The 15,427-nt window shown below is 38.5% G+C and overlaps 1 protein-coding gene across 8 annotated transcripts in view; it reads left to right on the plus strand.

Moving 5' to 3' along the window:
• The window catches only part of CADPS (calcium dependent secretion activator), a 527,617-nt gene that overhangs the window by 369,681 nt on the left and 142,509 nt on the right, over positions 1-15,427 (plus strand). For all 8 annotated transcript variants that reach the window (XM_090283896.1, XM_090283897.1, XM_090283900.1 and 5 more), the window contains exon 11: positions 3,968-4,180. In XM_090283896.1, coding sequence (XP_090140022.1) covers positions 3,968-4,180 — 213 coding nt within the window. The remainder of the gene's footprint in view (positions 1-3,967; positions 4,181-15,427) is intronic.

Genomic DNA, 15,427 nt, shown 5'->3' on the forward strand with positions numbered 1-15,427 from the left:
CATTGGTCCCATAAGATATAATTTATAAATTACTTTACCAAAGATGTAAATGAAAAGTAAATTGATTATGTTCTTGAGAATAATAAGCAGCTTCTTCTCTGCCTTTCAGTGTGCCAAGTCCTATTTATTTTCAAAGTAACATTTGATTGAAAATGAGATTTAAATAGTCTCAATTGTCGTAAGAGAAGTCTAACTCAGAATTTTTCAGAGTGCTTATGTAAAGTAGAAGTTCCTGGGCCCCAAGCCTAACCTGTGAACCAGAAGTGGGGAGGGCAGACTCCTTGTATTTTAAAAAAGCCCTGTAGGGGATTCTTATGCACAGTAAAATTTATCAGCTAGGGATCAGAAGTTATGTAAAATTTAGCCAATTTCCACAGAGTTGTGAGGAATCTCCCCAACTTTCCCTTGAAAGGTAAGTATGCAAATGGAGAGGACTTCTGAATCCATCTGCCCACCTCCTCCTCTTGGCTTTATTTAGATTGTCAGTGGACCCAGCTGGTGGAGGTGTTTATGGGGTAGGTAGCCTCATAGCTGTGAAAGTCCTTGCCTTTGTACCAGCCTGGGACCCAGTGATCATTCACACACGAACATTTGCACTAAAGCGAGTTGACCTGTTTAGGATCTTTGACATTAATTTCAGGCACTGGTAAATAACTGTATGTAAATTTTTACACAGAGGCTACTTGTTTTTTAAATCCTCACTTGAGGATATGTTTATTGATTTTAGAGAGAGGTAGAGGGAGGGAGAACATTGATTGGTTTCCTTTCACCGGGGTCGCTCTGCTCTCTCCTTGCTCCCATTGCTGTGTGCGTGTCTCCTGTGCTTTCTGGAAAAACTCTGCTGCTCTCACTACTGTCATTGTTACTGCTGCTACAGATGTTTCTCTTCATCCTCCTGCCTCCATGATCGGGCTTTTCAGTATTGTTAGTAACTGATGCTCAGAGAGCTGTCACTGTGTGGCTGGCCACATTGTCCAGGCTGCATGGCCATAACACACAGTACTTACAGCTGTCAGCTCTGAATCAGACACCCTGGATTAGAAGCCCACCTTTGATGTTTACAGTCCCACTTTGTGTTCTTGGACTAGTTATAGTCTTCTCTGTGACTCAATTTTCACATTTATAAAATGGGAATATAGTACTTATCTCAGAGGGCTGTTGGGAGGACTAAATAAAAGTCTGAAAACTTCTCAGCATCTTTCTCTCTATACCTCTCCACTTTGAGGCAACCCTGTTAACTGACTTTCTGACAGTAGCTGCAGGCCCTGGGGATGTGTGGCAGGGAAAGTTCTCACCCAGTGGTGTCTACCTGGCATTCCCTGACAGTATCAAAGGAATGCATCCCAAAGGTTACCACGAGTCTAAACTGCAGATGATGTGTTGACCACTCTTCTTTCAACTCCTTCTCACTCACTTCTCAGGGCTTAATTTATCCCTCAAAGCTCTTCTTCTTTCTCTTACCCCTCTACAATTTTCCTTCTTATCATGTCATCCATTCATTTCACCAGTTTCCCCCCTAACTGTACATCATCCTACCCAACTTATACATTTTAAAGCCCTCCTTAAAAAATTGGGAAAATATTTCCTCATAATTATAACCACCAAAAGTCTTCAATTAAAAATGCTATACCACTAGATCTTCCATGTAAAGAAGTAGCCACTTATTGTTATAGAATCCCTGGAAATTCTAAGTGCAAAACTACAAACACACACCCATTCTTGTGGAATAGACATGGCAAAATCTTTGTCACTATTTTTTCAATACCAAATGCCAAGCAGGTTTGTGACTGGGACTTGTTGGAAATTTATTTGCAGCTGCTAATCACTCCAATCCTTATCTCAGTTTTAACTGATAGTATAAGGAACCTGATGAAAGATATGAAGCTTTATTTCTGGCCAGAGAGTTCCCAGTAACCCCACAATACTGGCTTTGGGAATATGTTGGAGGACAAGATGTAACTTTGGCCCAAGTTCAAACAAAGGCTTCAACTTCCCATTCTCTAAATTTTAACCTTGAGAACTGCCTGAGGGAAAACATGGATCTATAGAGAATTCATTTATTCATTCAAGAAGTACACTTGTTGAGCACCTACTATATACCATGTACTGTTCTAGGTACTAGGGACACAGCAGTGAACAAAACCCACAAAAACTCCCTGTCCTTATGAAGTAAAGTAAATGATATAGCTTTCAAGATGGTGATAAGAACTATGGAGAAAAACGAAGCAAGGTAAGAGAGATGAGTAATGAGGGGTAGAGATCAGGGGAGCCTTGCACAAGAATGTGACATTTGAACAAATGCATGAAGGAAGTGGATGTGTAAATCATACACATATCTAGAGAAAAAGTAATCTAGGCACAGAAAATAGCAAGTGCAAAGGTCCTGAGGTGAGAACTCTCCTAGAGTGTTCAAGAAATTACAAGAGGCTAGCGTGCCCACCATGAAGGGAGTACATACATGTGCACATGAGAGAGTAAGAGATGAGGATAAAAGTGGTGGAGGGTCAATTCCTGTGGCCCTTGCAGGTCTTGTCAGAACCTATACTTTTCCTGAATGAAATGTGCAGTTGCTGGCAGGTTTTGAGCAAAGGAGTGACATGACTTGACTCTTGTGCTAAACCAATTACCATGGCTGCCATGTTGACTATAGAGAGTGAAAATGAAGGCAGAGAGATCAGATAGGAGGCTATAAAATAATCCAGACAAGAGGTGAGCATGGCTAGATTCAGGGTTGTAGCATTGGGGGTGGAAGAAGGGGCCAAGGTCTGCCATAATGTCCTGAAGGTTAAGCCATGAGAATTACATTGGAAAGTGAGGAGTCCAGAGTGTGGCGGTGGGCTGAAGCAACTAAACGGATGAGTTCGGCTTCACTGCGGTGGAGAGGAGTTTGTGAGAAAGACCAACAGCTTAGTGTTGGGTATAATAAGTGCAGATGTCTATTAGATATCCACATGGAAGAGTCAAGAAAACCATTAGATAGTAAGATGTGCATTTCAAAGGGAGAAGTCCATGATGGAGGTAGAAATGTACGGCTGGCCCATGAGCATATTCGTGGTACTTAAGAGTAGATGGCATCACTAGGAGAGAGAGTGTAAATACTAAAAAGAAGAGGTCCAAAACCAGAACACCATGATGCTCCAATGTTAAAGGGCAGGAGAAGGAACCCCCAAACAAGACTGACAAACAGCAGCCAGGAAGGAAGGGTAAAATCAGGTGACCTGGAGCCAAGTGAAGAAAACATTTCAAATAAACTAGAGTGAGTGTCAAATTTTGCTGATAGTAGATGGATATTATAAAATGAGGACTTTGACTAGATCATTGGATTCAGTAATGTGGAAGTCACTGGGGACCTTGGCAAGTTTCAGTGGGGCAGTAACCTGATTGAAGGGGCTCTAAGACAGAATAGAAGGAGAGAGACCCTTGGTATTTGAAGTGTGATCCTTGAACCACCACCATCTGCATGATCTGGAACCTTGTTAAAAATGCAGACTCTCCGGCTCTACCCCAGACCTACTAAATCAGAAGCTGCATTTTAAGATGCCCAGGGGACTCACATGTGCATTAAAATGTGAACAACCCTGGTAGAGATCCCCTGATATGGTAAAGAGAAGAGAGAGGTTTCAGGGGGGATGGGGGCTGTCAAGAGATTTTTTTGTTGTTGCTTGTTTGTGTAAAAGATAAGAAAAATAATAGTATATTTGTAGTCAGAGGTTTACCCAGCCTGTGGGAGCCTGCTTGACAATTCTGTCCCCAAACAAAGACAGAAATGAGAGCTGGGCTCAAAAATGCCTCTTTAACATCATGGCCCCACTCTGGGTGAATAGATGTGAGCCTTCCCACTGGGGTCAGATAAATTGCTCCTCCCCTCTGGCCCAAGGAAAAGCAGTAGAAACCACCTTCCTCGGGGCTCGGTCCTGCCAAGAATATTTCAGCTCAGCTTAGTAGTTTTTATTCTTTTCTATTCCAGGTTTGGAGGGTGGCCGAGCCTTCTTCAATGCAGTCAAGGAAGGAGACACTGTAATATTTGCGAGTGATGATGAGCAAGATCGCATCCTATGGGTCCAAGCCATGTATCGGGCCACCGGGCAGTCACACAAGCCTGTACCCCCAACCCAAGTTCAGAAACTCAATGCCAAGGGAGGAAATGTGCCTCAGCTGGATGCCCCCATCTCCCAATTTTGTAAGTAAATATGCCCTTTATTCAAAATAGTTCTGTAGAGTACAGCTTCCAAAGTTGAATTAGAAAAATCTAGTTGCGTTAATATTAAAGATTCACAAAATCATATTTTCTGAAAAAAATAAAGCAGTGAATTCAGGGGGGAAATTTGGGACAAAAATGTTAGATGAAAGTAATTTTAAAGTGCAATACTTGACACTTTTAAGGGCTAAACAAAGAGAAGTATATTTTAGGTGGATTTTTATCTCTTTGTGAGAATTTGGGATTCACAACCAAGCATGTATTCATTTGAGTCCTTCAAAAATAGTAGATTATGTATGTCCTTGCCTCATTTCTTCCTATTAAAATAGTGCTTGATTTAACAAAAATTTAAATTTGCAATTTAGAACCATTTAAAAATAAATGATGACATTATCCATGCAGTGGGAAAAAAACAAACAAACAAAAACCAGGGTATCTAAAATCTCATTCTTAGATGAAATATCAGAACCCAAAAATGAAACCATGCCCTTAACTAGCCTTAGTTTATATTCCAGTTTCTTCTCTTCCTGCCTCTGCATGCATTTTAATTTCTTCTCCCTTTGCCATGTCTTCTTGCTACCAAGGGGTAGTTTTTATCTCTCAGATGCACAGGGTAAGGTGAAATCCAGCATACACTGGAGAGTTCATTAAAACAGAGAAGATGGCAACATTGGAAACATAAACACCAAATAAAGTAATTCATTTTCATTATAAACATTAACCCTTAATAGTGACTTTTGCCTTACCATAATTATCAAGTCAATTAGCAAGAGTTCAGGAACAATTCATTGTTAGCAATAATAATGGTGATTCATTACTTTAGTATGGAACCCACTCATTCAGTCTAGTTCATTGAGCAATGATGAGACACCCTAATGAGGAAGATAGATGAAGTCCCTGCTCTCAGAATGCCTGTATATCACTGGGGGAGTCTAGATAGCAAGCAAGTCAACAAATAAATAAGATAATTTCAGACACTGAGAAATACCACGAGGAAGGTCATGCTTTGGTGACTGAATGAGAAGAGGAGATATGAGACATGATCTGAGCTAAAGTCCAAATGGTAGGAAGTCAGTCCCACAAACATCTGCAGCAAGAGAAGTGCAGCAAAAGGGAAAACAAGTGTGAAGGCCCAATGCACAAACTTGACCTTTAGCACAGTGCTTTGACATAGTCTCCTTTCTGTTGTTTTTAAACAAAATATGAATATGGATGGGATAATTTTGCAGCTATGGTAACAAAATAGAGGTAAATTCTTTTTCCAATGAATTCCACTGCCATGTCCATTTCTGTCTAATAAGGCTATTCTCATAAACATTGTAACACCTTTGCTGATGGGGAAAATCTATTTTTGGATGACAAATACTATTAATCAGGGGCTTCCAGGAATTCCTGTCCAGTACTGATGGTTCTTTTTTTTAAAGTATATATTTTTTATTATGTTGTTACAGTAGTCCCAATCTTTTTCCCTTTGCTCCCCTCTGCCCAGTACCCCCCTTCCCTCCAACAATCCTACCACCCTTGGTTCATGTCCATGCGTAATGCATATAAGTTATTTGGCTTCACCCTTTCCTATATTATTCTTAACTTCCCCCTGTCTATTTTGCTTCAATCAATTATGCTTCTTAATCCCTGAACCATTTCCCCATATATCCCCCTCCCCCCTCCCAACTAGTAACCCTCCAAATGATCCCCATACCTATAATTCTGTTGCTATTCTAGTTTGCTTAGTTGGATTTTGTTTTTATTTTTTTAGATTGAATTGTTGATAGTTGTGAGTTTGTGGTCATTTTAGTGTTCATAATTTTGATCTTCTTTTTCTTAAATAAGTCCCTTTAACATTTCATATAATAATGGCTTGCTGATGATGAACTCCTTTAGCTTTACTTTGTCTGGGAAACATGTTATCTGCCCTTCCATTCTAAATGACAGCTTTGCTGGATAGAGTAGTCTTGGTTGTAAGTCTTTGCCTTTCATCACATTGAATACTTCTTGCCAGTCCCTTCTTGCTTGCAAAGTTTATTTTGAGAAATCAGCTGATAGTTTTATTGGCACCCCTTTGTAGGTAACTCTCTGCTTTTCTTTTGCTGCTTTTAAGATTCTCTCTTTATCTTTCACCTTTGGCATTCTAATTATGATGTGTCTTGGTGTGGTCTTCTGTGGGTCTAGCTTCTTTGGGACTCTCTGTGCTTCTTGGACTTGTATGTCTATTTCCTTTGCCAAATTTGGGAAGTTTTCCTTCATTATTTTTTCATGTAAGCTTTCAATTTCTTGCTCTTTCTCTTCTTCTTCTGGCACCCCTATGATTTGGATGTTGGCACATTTAAAGTTGCCCCAGAGGTTCCTAAGCCTCTCCTCACCTTTTTCAATTCTTGTTTCCTCATTCTGTACTTGTTGACTGTTTTTTTCCTCCTTATGTTCCAAATCATGGATTTGAACCCTGGTTTTCTTACCTTCACCATTGGTTTTGTGTGGGTTTTCCTTTGTTTCATTTAGCATAGCCTTCACTTTTTCCCTTATACATTTGCCATACTCAAGCATATCTGTCAAGCCTCTGAGCATCTTTATCACCGGTGTTTTGAACTCTGTTTCTGTTAGGTTGGATGTATCCTCATCTGTTAGGTTGGCTATCTCCTCATCGCTTAGTTCTCCCACTGGAACCTTGATTCATTCCCTCTTTTGGGCCATACTTCTCTGTCTCCTCATCTTGACAGGCTTCTGTGTTTGTCTGCCTCTGTGTCTTAGGTAGAGCTGTCACTTCTGTTATGTTGTAAGTGGTGGAACATTAGGTATTCATCAGTATGGGTGACCCATTTCACCATGTTGTGGCACTGTATGTGGGGTAGGGGTCTGAGAGGGAATAATGCCGTTTGCTCAGCACTTGCCCCTTTTCCAGGCACTTCTCCCACTTCCGTATGAGATTGGCGCCTCTCTAGCTGTTGCCCTGGCTTTCGTTCCCAGAGTGGGTGGGTCTGCAGATGTTCTAGGACTGTGGGGTCCCTTAACAAGCAGATTCTACTAAGAGACCAGCAGTTTCTTCCTCTGCCCCAACCCCCACTGGTTTGCACAGTTAGAAGCAATGAGGCTTTATTTTCCCCAGCACTGGGACGGTGAGCTGTGTGGTCTGGTCTGAGGTTGGGAATACTCCCCAGGTGTCTCTCCCAGCTTTTTAAACGTGTGACTGTGCTCTATGCTGGCCTACTGCTGCTGCCACCACACCGTGTCCCCTCCACCCTGGCTCTGCTCCTCCTACCTGTCTGGATGAATATTTCTTTTTAATATCTTTGTTTGTTTGACTTGCATGCAGCTCTATTTTCTGGGACTTCTAGTTTTGAGGTAGTTGTATTCCTTCTCAGTTGTGGAGGGAGATACAGTGTGTCTATATAGGCCTCCATCTTGACTGGAAGTCCACTCAGTACTAATGATTCTTAAAGGAAGATGCATTTCCTGTGGAAAATTGTAAAAATCACATAATTACTATGGGTTTCCACACAAAAATCCTTAAAGAATGAAGAAGAGGTTGAGGAGGGACTTGGGGGAGAAGGGACAGCCCTCCTGACCATAACCACCCCAATCTCTCCACACTCGTCTTGTGACAGTCAGGTTTGAGAGCTATAAAGAGAGAAGGCATCATCTCTTCTCAACTGTTTAGTCATTAATTGAGATAAAGCATACATAATATTTATTTAATTTAAAAAAAAAAACCCTCTATGATGGAATTCCCCCTTTCACCTTTCCCAACAGGCTCCTTTGTAAGAAATTTGGAAACAACACACCCTATGATAGCCCTCTGAAATGGAGTTATTTGTGTATCAGGAAAAGTGTTTCTTAATTATAACAACTATCCAAATCAACCTTATAAAACATGTATCTCAGGTGATATTTGGAAAATTCTGGTTTTATATCCAAATAATCTCCATTTTTTCTGAAGTCATTTCACTTTACATTCAATGTGTCTGCTGTATCATCTGCTCCAATTAGGAAATTATTACTTGGCTTGTGTTTAGCCCCACTTTTTCCTGACTAGAGTAGAAAAGAGGAAGGACATTCAGGAGTAATACTCATTTAAAAAGAAAAAGATGACTGATGAAAGCTGCAGAACAGGGGATGGATGTCTGTCTCTTCATAGAAGGACTCAGAGCCTCTTAATTTTGATTTCCCTGTGAACAGGGTTCATTTAGCTGTGGAGTTAAAGTAGTGGTCACTAGGCACCAGCAGGAAGACAGTTGAGTACACATAGGATTGCTGTATGTCACTCCCCTAGTTTGCATAGAAACTTTTATTAGGCAGCAGGGAAGGTAGGCATAGAGTTGAGTGAGGTCAGATAATTCACTCCTCTGAGATTTATCAATACCTGGTTGGTTGTGAGCTACCTTCTTCTCTATTGCCTCCTTAATCACTGCCCAAGTATGGGGGTTGTCCAAAGAGTGTGAGACCCTACCACACCTACCAGGTTCCTTTAGAACAAGACCACCACTTGCAGCCATGTGATTGTGCTGTGGGAGGCACATTTCACACAGACAACAATGTGAATGGCCCCATTGAGTTGTGCAGTGCCCAGTCTACATGACTGTGCACCACCACCCTGTAATAAATGACAATCCTTACCCAGAGCTTCAATCCAACAGTGTGGAACCCAGTAACCCCATAGTGCCTTTACTGTCCCGAAACAGAGCCTCAACACTACTCCAAATTCGATCTACTGTTAATTCAGGCACTTCATAAAAACTGCAGCCAGGGTACCAGCAAGCAAGAAACCTGTTTCCAGGACTTAAAAACCAGCACAGGAAACCAGTCAGAACTTAACTCATGTGTATGAGAAAGATCAAAAAAGGAACCAGGAATTTTACATTCTGTGGTGTCTGAGTGATTATACATACCAAAAATGGCTAGAGGTCAGGGATTATACAATCATTTTTATTGGAATGATATACCAATTAATTCACAGCTGTATTTAATTTGTTAGTCTCAAACCATTACTATTAAAAAGATCAGTCAAATCAGTAAGGATTCATATGTAGGGTGACTGACTCATTCAGATTTGCTCATGACTTCCCTGGTCTTAGCACTGAAGTCCTGTGTCCCCAGACATCCCTCACTCCTGGGCAAGCTGAGGCAGATTGGTCACCTGGTACTACAATGCAAGTATATTTTTAAAAACTGGAAAACAATCACAACATAGTAATAGATAGAAAATTTTGATTCTTCACTTATCTCTGATTCTCAGTCACTACATTGATTTGCTTTGTGTCACATCACACACTTCAGTTAAATCACAGATTCTCTAACAAATAAATAAAGTCAATCAAGTATTGCATTTTAAAAAGGTTTCCTTGACTTCCAAAAGGTAAGGGTCATTGTTAAATACTTTATTCTGTACACATCTCATTAAATCCTGTCTTTGAATATTTGTTCAAAGTATTTGCCATTCTTGCAAGTGAATAATACTTAAGAAATCTTTCAAGGAGTTAACTTCGCATTTACTTTGTTAGTATTTGCATGGCAAAGGGAAGCTACAGATAAATGGGAGAGGACTTTTGGGCAGGAAAAAATAAGCACTCCAGTCCTGTCATGTCACTGTCTGTTCATGGGTAATTTGAGAATGGAACATTTTACAGTTTGGGAAACTTGGGAGTAATTGTGAATTTATTTGGGTCTTTTTAAGTTCAGTTTAATGGACTTCTGGGTGCAGCTCTTTTTTTTTTTTTTTTTTTTTTTGCAATTTTAAAAGCTTAATTTCAAAGTGAAAAGATACATGTAAGAAAGGGTGGAGTGGAGTATTTCTATGGAACTGTAAATACTGAAAAAAAAAAATAGATCCTGCTATTCGTTAGTTTGTATGAGACTCTACAATGATTTTGGGAGGGTTCCACCACACATTAATACTTCTTTGTTCTTTTGTGGTTCTTTTTATTTATTTATTTATTTATTTTTGGTGTGTGTTATTGTTGAATTAATTCCCCCCTCCTCTTTTTGGTTAAAACTTGAGGAAAATTAAGTCAGTGCCCAGCTATGAAACTTTTTTAAATAACTAATTGCAAGTTTCCAATTTTTAAGGCAAATGTTGCTTACCATGTAAAAGATGTCCAAATCTGTAGTTGAGTGTTGCCACTATTTATTTTGCCAAGTGGCCTCTCATTGAGACACCTGAACCCTGTGTTAGAGGAACAGAAAAATTCAGTAGCTCAGAATTGGAAGGGGCTGGTATTTTAAGCTTTGCTATTTGGTCAATGATTGATATATCACTTGCAATGAGTCTCATTTTAATGTATGTTTCTCAATTAATAACTGTTAATCACAGCATAGATCCCCAAAGTTGAGTGTTTTTGTTTGTTTTTGTTTTTAGAATTGTTCTATTTTTGCTACCACCTGAATGATCTTCAACAGTTAGAGGGGTCTTGGTTACTGTTGGGTTGGGGGGAGGGGTTATTTTGGTTTTTGTTTTGTTTTGTTTCATTTAAGTTTTCTTGTTCAATCTCTGCTCAAACCCAAGAAGTTTAGCTGCTAGGTTAGAACTCCTGTCTGCTTTCCTGAGCCTTGTTGCTAGTCTTTATGTTATTCTGGTTTGTTCCTTCTTACCCTGCTAACTTCTAGCTGGACTGAAGGGTAAGTGTTCCCCTATAGCTAGCACAGCTCAGATAATCAGACTAGATTATCTGACACCTGCAATGTGCTTCCTCCCTCTCCTCTTATATCTTCCTCATGCCTAGACTTTGTAGTAAAATTTTTCATGTTATTTTCCTGACCTTAGGTTTGAAATGTAAGCTTCCATACTGAAACTAGGATGCATGTGATGTGTGCATAATTGCCTCCTCTCCTTGGCTTTCATATTGGCATCAAATGATCCTCTGAGTAAAGCCAGCTATTAACATTAATTTTTTTCATTCTAAGACTATTAACATCACAAGGAAATGGCAAATAATACCTTTGTTTAATGGAATTCACAGCTACAGGACTGCTTAATGCCTGAAAACAGATCATTTTGCACTCTGATAATGTGTTGTTGCTGTTGTTTTTCCTTTTGCATTCCAAAGATTAGAATGGTCAGTGTACCAATGGTGTGGCAACCATAAACACCCTATCAGGCAGAAAGGTGGGAAACCCAAAAGTGCTAACTGAGCAAGACCTTAAGAACTTACAGAATACAATTAATAAAGTAAATACATTATTTGAACAGTAAAGAATTCATTCCACCTGGCTTGAGGGTGTGCTCTGTAAGTAAGACTCAATGGAAGATTAATTTTAAAGGATAGCAGTACTCCATGGGACTGCCACAGACAAACAGGAAATTAAGGACATGATTGAGTCTATGTACCTTATTCACAACCTCACAATGCCATGGAGGGCTTTGACTTCTAGTCTCAAATGTATGTCTCTCTGCTACTCCCCCAAGAACAATGACAATAACTACTTCAACATCATTTGTATTTGTATTAATTTTTCTAAAAATACACCTGAAAAAGAAAAGAGAAACTGCAACTTAGAGAAATCTTTTCTCACTATTTGAGTTATTAATTAAAGAGTATACAATTTCTTTATTTATATAGGAAAAACCTGACAACCAAAAAATGTGTTGAGGGCAGACTTGACATTAGAGAGGGCTAGAAAAATTGGTCAAGAGAGCAGGCAAATATGTACTTGAGTATTTTGAATGCTAATTTAGAAGTCATAGGTCATATCATTTCTCCTAATCATTTAATAATAGTCCTTCTAATTCTGTTTGTTTCTTTAATTTGCTTTCTTTTCCCCTTTCTTTCTTCTTTTTCCTTTTATTTTGCATAAATGTACCCTGGCTAGCAGACAGATTTTTTTTAACACTCCAAGCAGATATTTAATTTAACTTCACTTTCCTTTTAATGTCTGATGAGACATTTTTAAAAGCTTACCATAGAATGTGCACTTAGTGGGAATTTAGGAGTTTGCTCTACTTTTTTTAAAGGACTGAAAGAAAGGATGGATGAATAAATGACTGAATGGATTTTGTTCCACATAAATTTACGTGTATTGCACAATAATGCATTGCTATTCCAGTAGATATCCAGATTCTCATTTGCCTTCATTCCTTTCTATAGTTTTATCTCACAATATTTTTGCTGTATCTTCTTGTATTGTCAACTTGCAGTTGCTACATTGCAGGAGTGTGATATCAAAGAATTAATTGCATGACCCAAAGCCACAGTGGATATCACTTTCCTTCTCATTCTAAAAGTAAATGCCCTTTTTAAAAGAATATACACCCCCCCCACACACACAATCAGGCCCAAAATTTTCCAAATACCATGATATGATCTAAATAGACCATGTTAAAGGAAATTTCATTTCTTTGTTAACTACTTCAGACACATTTAACATAGTATTCACCAATTAGCTGAGTATTTTCATGTCATATAATGACTTACAGTAAGATACATTATTAATTAGTTAACTAGAGAAAATTTATTTTTGCTCGTGTTGCAGAGGATGTAAAAACATCAAATACTCTGTAAATTAACTGAAAATGTAATAACTACAGCAGGGAAAATGAAATATCATTTATTTATTTTGAGGTCATTAACAACAGCTCTGTAATGCTTTTCACTCAAAACAGCTGTTTAAAAAAGAATTATAAAAATTAACATTGAAATACACATCACATGTTTAGTCCTTTGGGTGTATTGCCATAGTAGTTTTTAATTCAAGGTTTCTGTAGAATTCATATGGCCCTCCATAGCTTCTGAAGCAGCCATCCTCTCTTGACCATGTAGGTGGGCTTGATTTAGTCAAAGGACATTGAAGGAATTAGTTGATTCTCAAGGGCAGCAGGCAGGGGAAGACCAGTCTTTTGCTTGCTGTGCAGAGCTCAAGACAGGCACAACATCCCCTGGCTACTTGATCATACCAAGAAAAACTCTTCTAGAAAAATCTCTAAACAGCCAGCTGCCATCAATCATTGTCATTTCTTTATTTCATGTCTCCTGATAAGGCTGACTACTGTCATTGTTCGTTATTGTCCAAACCATACATTAACTCTTGTACTGTCAAGCAGATATGACAAGGACACATTTTCCATAGGAGAAAGATACAAAGTCACCTTTTAATTTGCAGTGTGGGTTCACAAAGACTTTAGAGTTACATTAGCTATTCTTTTGCCTCTAGCATACATCGGGAGTAACAACAGCCATAACTGTCCTCTGATAAAGCAGCTACCTATATCTTATTGTAAAAGGTTCATTAAGAAAAGAAACCCCTCTCAGACAATTTATTAATACAATTATAATTATTTGCAACAACAGAATTTCTTTTCCTCTAGCCTACAAAAAGTCCCGAAATGTAATATTACAAAATAAAATGAGATTGAACTTTTGTCTTCATTCTTTTAAGTGTTAGATATAAGAAAATCTCAAAAGAATAAAAATTTTAAGGCTATATTATTCCCTCCAAGAAAATTACATTGATTTGGTTGACCTTATTGCAAACTTATCTAAAAAAAATTATATCTGAAACAAGATCACTTAAATATGCTTGTTATTAAGACAAGAAATCATGAAAAATATTATATATATTTCCCATTATGAAGGGGAAAAGGAAAAGAATATCAAATATGACATGATTGAGAATATCAAACATCATGATTAATTAAAGAACAAGATAAATGGTAGGGTGGTCAATTAGGGATATCACTTGAATTTTAATGAAGTAGATTAAATGAAAGTATAAAACTTGCATAAATGTAGCACTTTAGGAACTGATATTTTCCCAACATGTCTTAAATGCCCAACCAGAAATGTTTCTGAGCAAACTTGGGTTAAAGGTTTTGGTTGGTTTCTACTTCAAAGTATACCTGCCTTCTGTAAGTCTGTGTGTGCATCAGCATACTTTTGCATCATGCATACCATTGATAGTGCGTTAAGTTTCCTAATGTAGTTAGGTACTAATATCAGCTTTATCCATCTAAGTTTAGTCTCAAGTTAGTTTCCTATGCCCATGCGATAAAGGACTTCAAAATCATTCTGCTATTAACCCCCAGAAGTGAAACAAGTAGCATTGTTTGAAAGATGTGTTGAATTGTGCTCCGCTGTAGAGCCCATTTCAGTACTTTTGGAGCCCTTGCAGACAAAGTAGAACTTAGGAACTATTCATTCAGGTGTGGAAAAGGTAAAGAGCAAAGATTGAAGTCAATTCTTAAAATGCAGTAGTCAATCCTTGAGTAATAATAATAATAATTATTATTATTATTAAAAAGAGGATTGATATACATCTCCCTAAAGCAAGAAATAATCCAAACATCACTGGAGTTTTAAGCAGCTACTTGACTCTCCTAATTCTATTTTGCTCACCCTAGTGTTAAAATTCATTTTCATTCTGTTGACACATGCCAAACATTGGCAAAGGAAGTGATCCCTGGTACCCTGAATTCAATAATTAACTTTCTCATACTTTGGCTCTTGACTAGTTCCCCCTTGCTAATATCAACATTGGAGTTTTCTTTCTTTCTTTCTTTCTTTTTTTAAATCAACCAAAACCAGTTGTTTGTACAGAGGGAAATAGAGTTGCAAAGAACATTTAATTTTTAATGTTTGGCACTGTGGAAGAACAGACTGGGACAGTGCAAGAGTGACTATATGGTGTTGCTTGGGAAGCACCCACAAGTTCTTTGAAACAGAATTTGGAACAGCTGGACCACTGCGGTGTTTTATTTTAAAATAGACAACATATGTAATGCATATGGTCCTAGACATGTATGGAGACACAGGCAGACAATCTGAATGGTATCCAAAGACACCTGCACCTAGAATTCTGTTTCCTTCTCTAAGATTTTTTTCCCCTAAGAGCACATGTTCCTACTTTGGGATTTGCAAGATGCCATCTGAATCCCCATGTGTGCGACTCCTTAATAAAGTCAGTGGGAAGTTTTCTGGGATGGAGGTGTCAGAGTAAGTTCATTAATAAACACCTCCTAAGGACCTGGCTCCTCTGGGAGCCAGCAGGGGAAATAACAGATCAGAAACTTACCCTCAAGAAACATATTATCAAAATACTTAGGGATTCAATTGTCTGTGAATCCACAGAGAAAATGGAACATAACACAGCAAAAAACACAAAGACAGGACAGGAATTGGCTATATGGGAGCAAAGGAGAAGCATAAAGCTGGGCAATTGGAAAGGACTTCCAGCTTTTTAGCAACAATGTGGTTATAAAACAACCTATAACTAACATTAGCTATAAATTTGGACACATCCTTCTCTCTA

This window comes from Furipterus horrens, unplaced genomic scaffold, assembly GCF_987537825.1.
Source record: "Furipterus horrens unplaced genomic scaffold, mFurHor1.1.pri manual_scaffold_7, whole genome shotgun sequence".
Taxonomy (NCBI): domain Eukaryota; kingdom Metazoa; phylum Chordata; class Mammalia; order Chiroptera; family Furipteridae; genus Furipterus; species Furipterus horrens.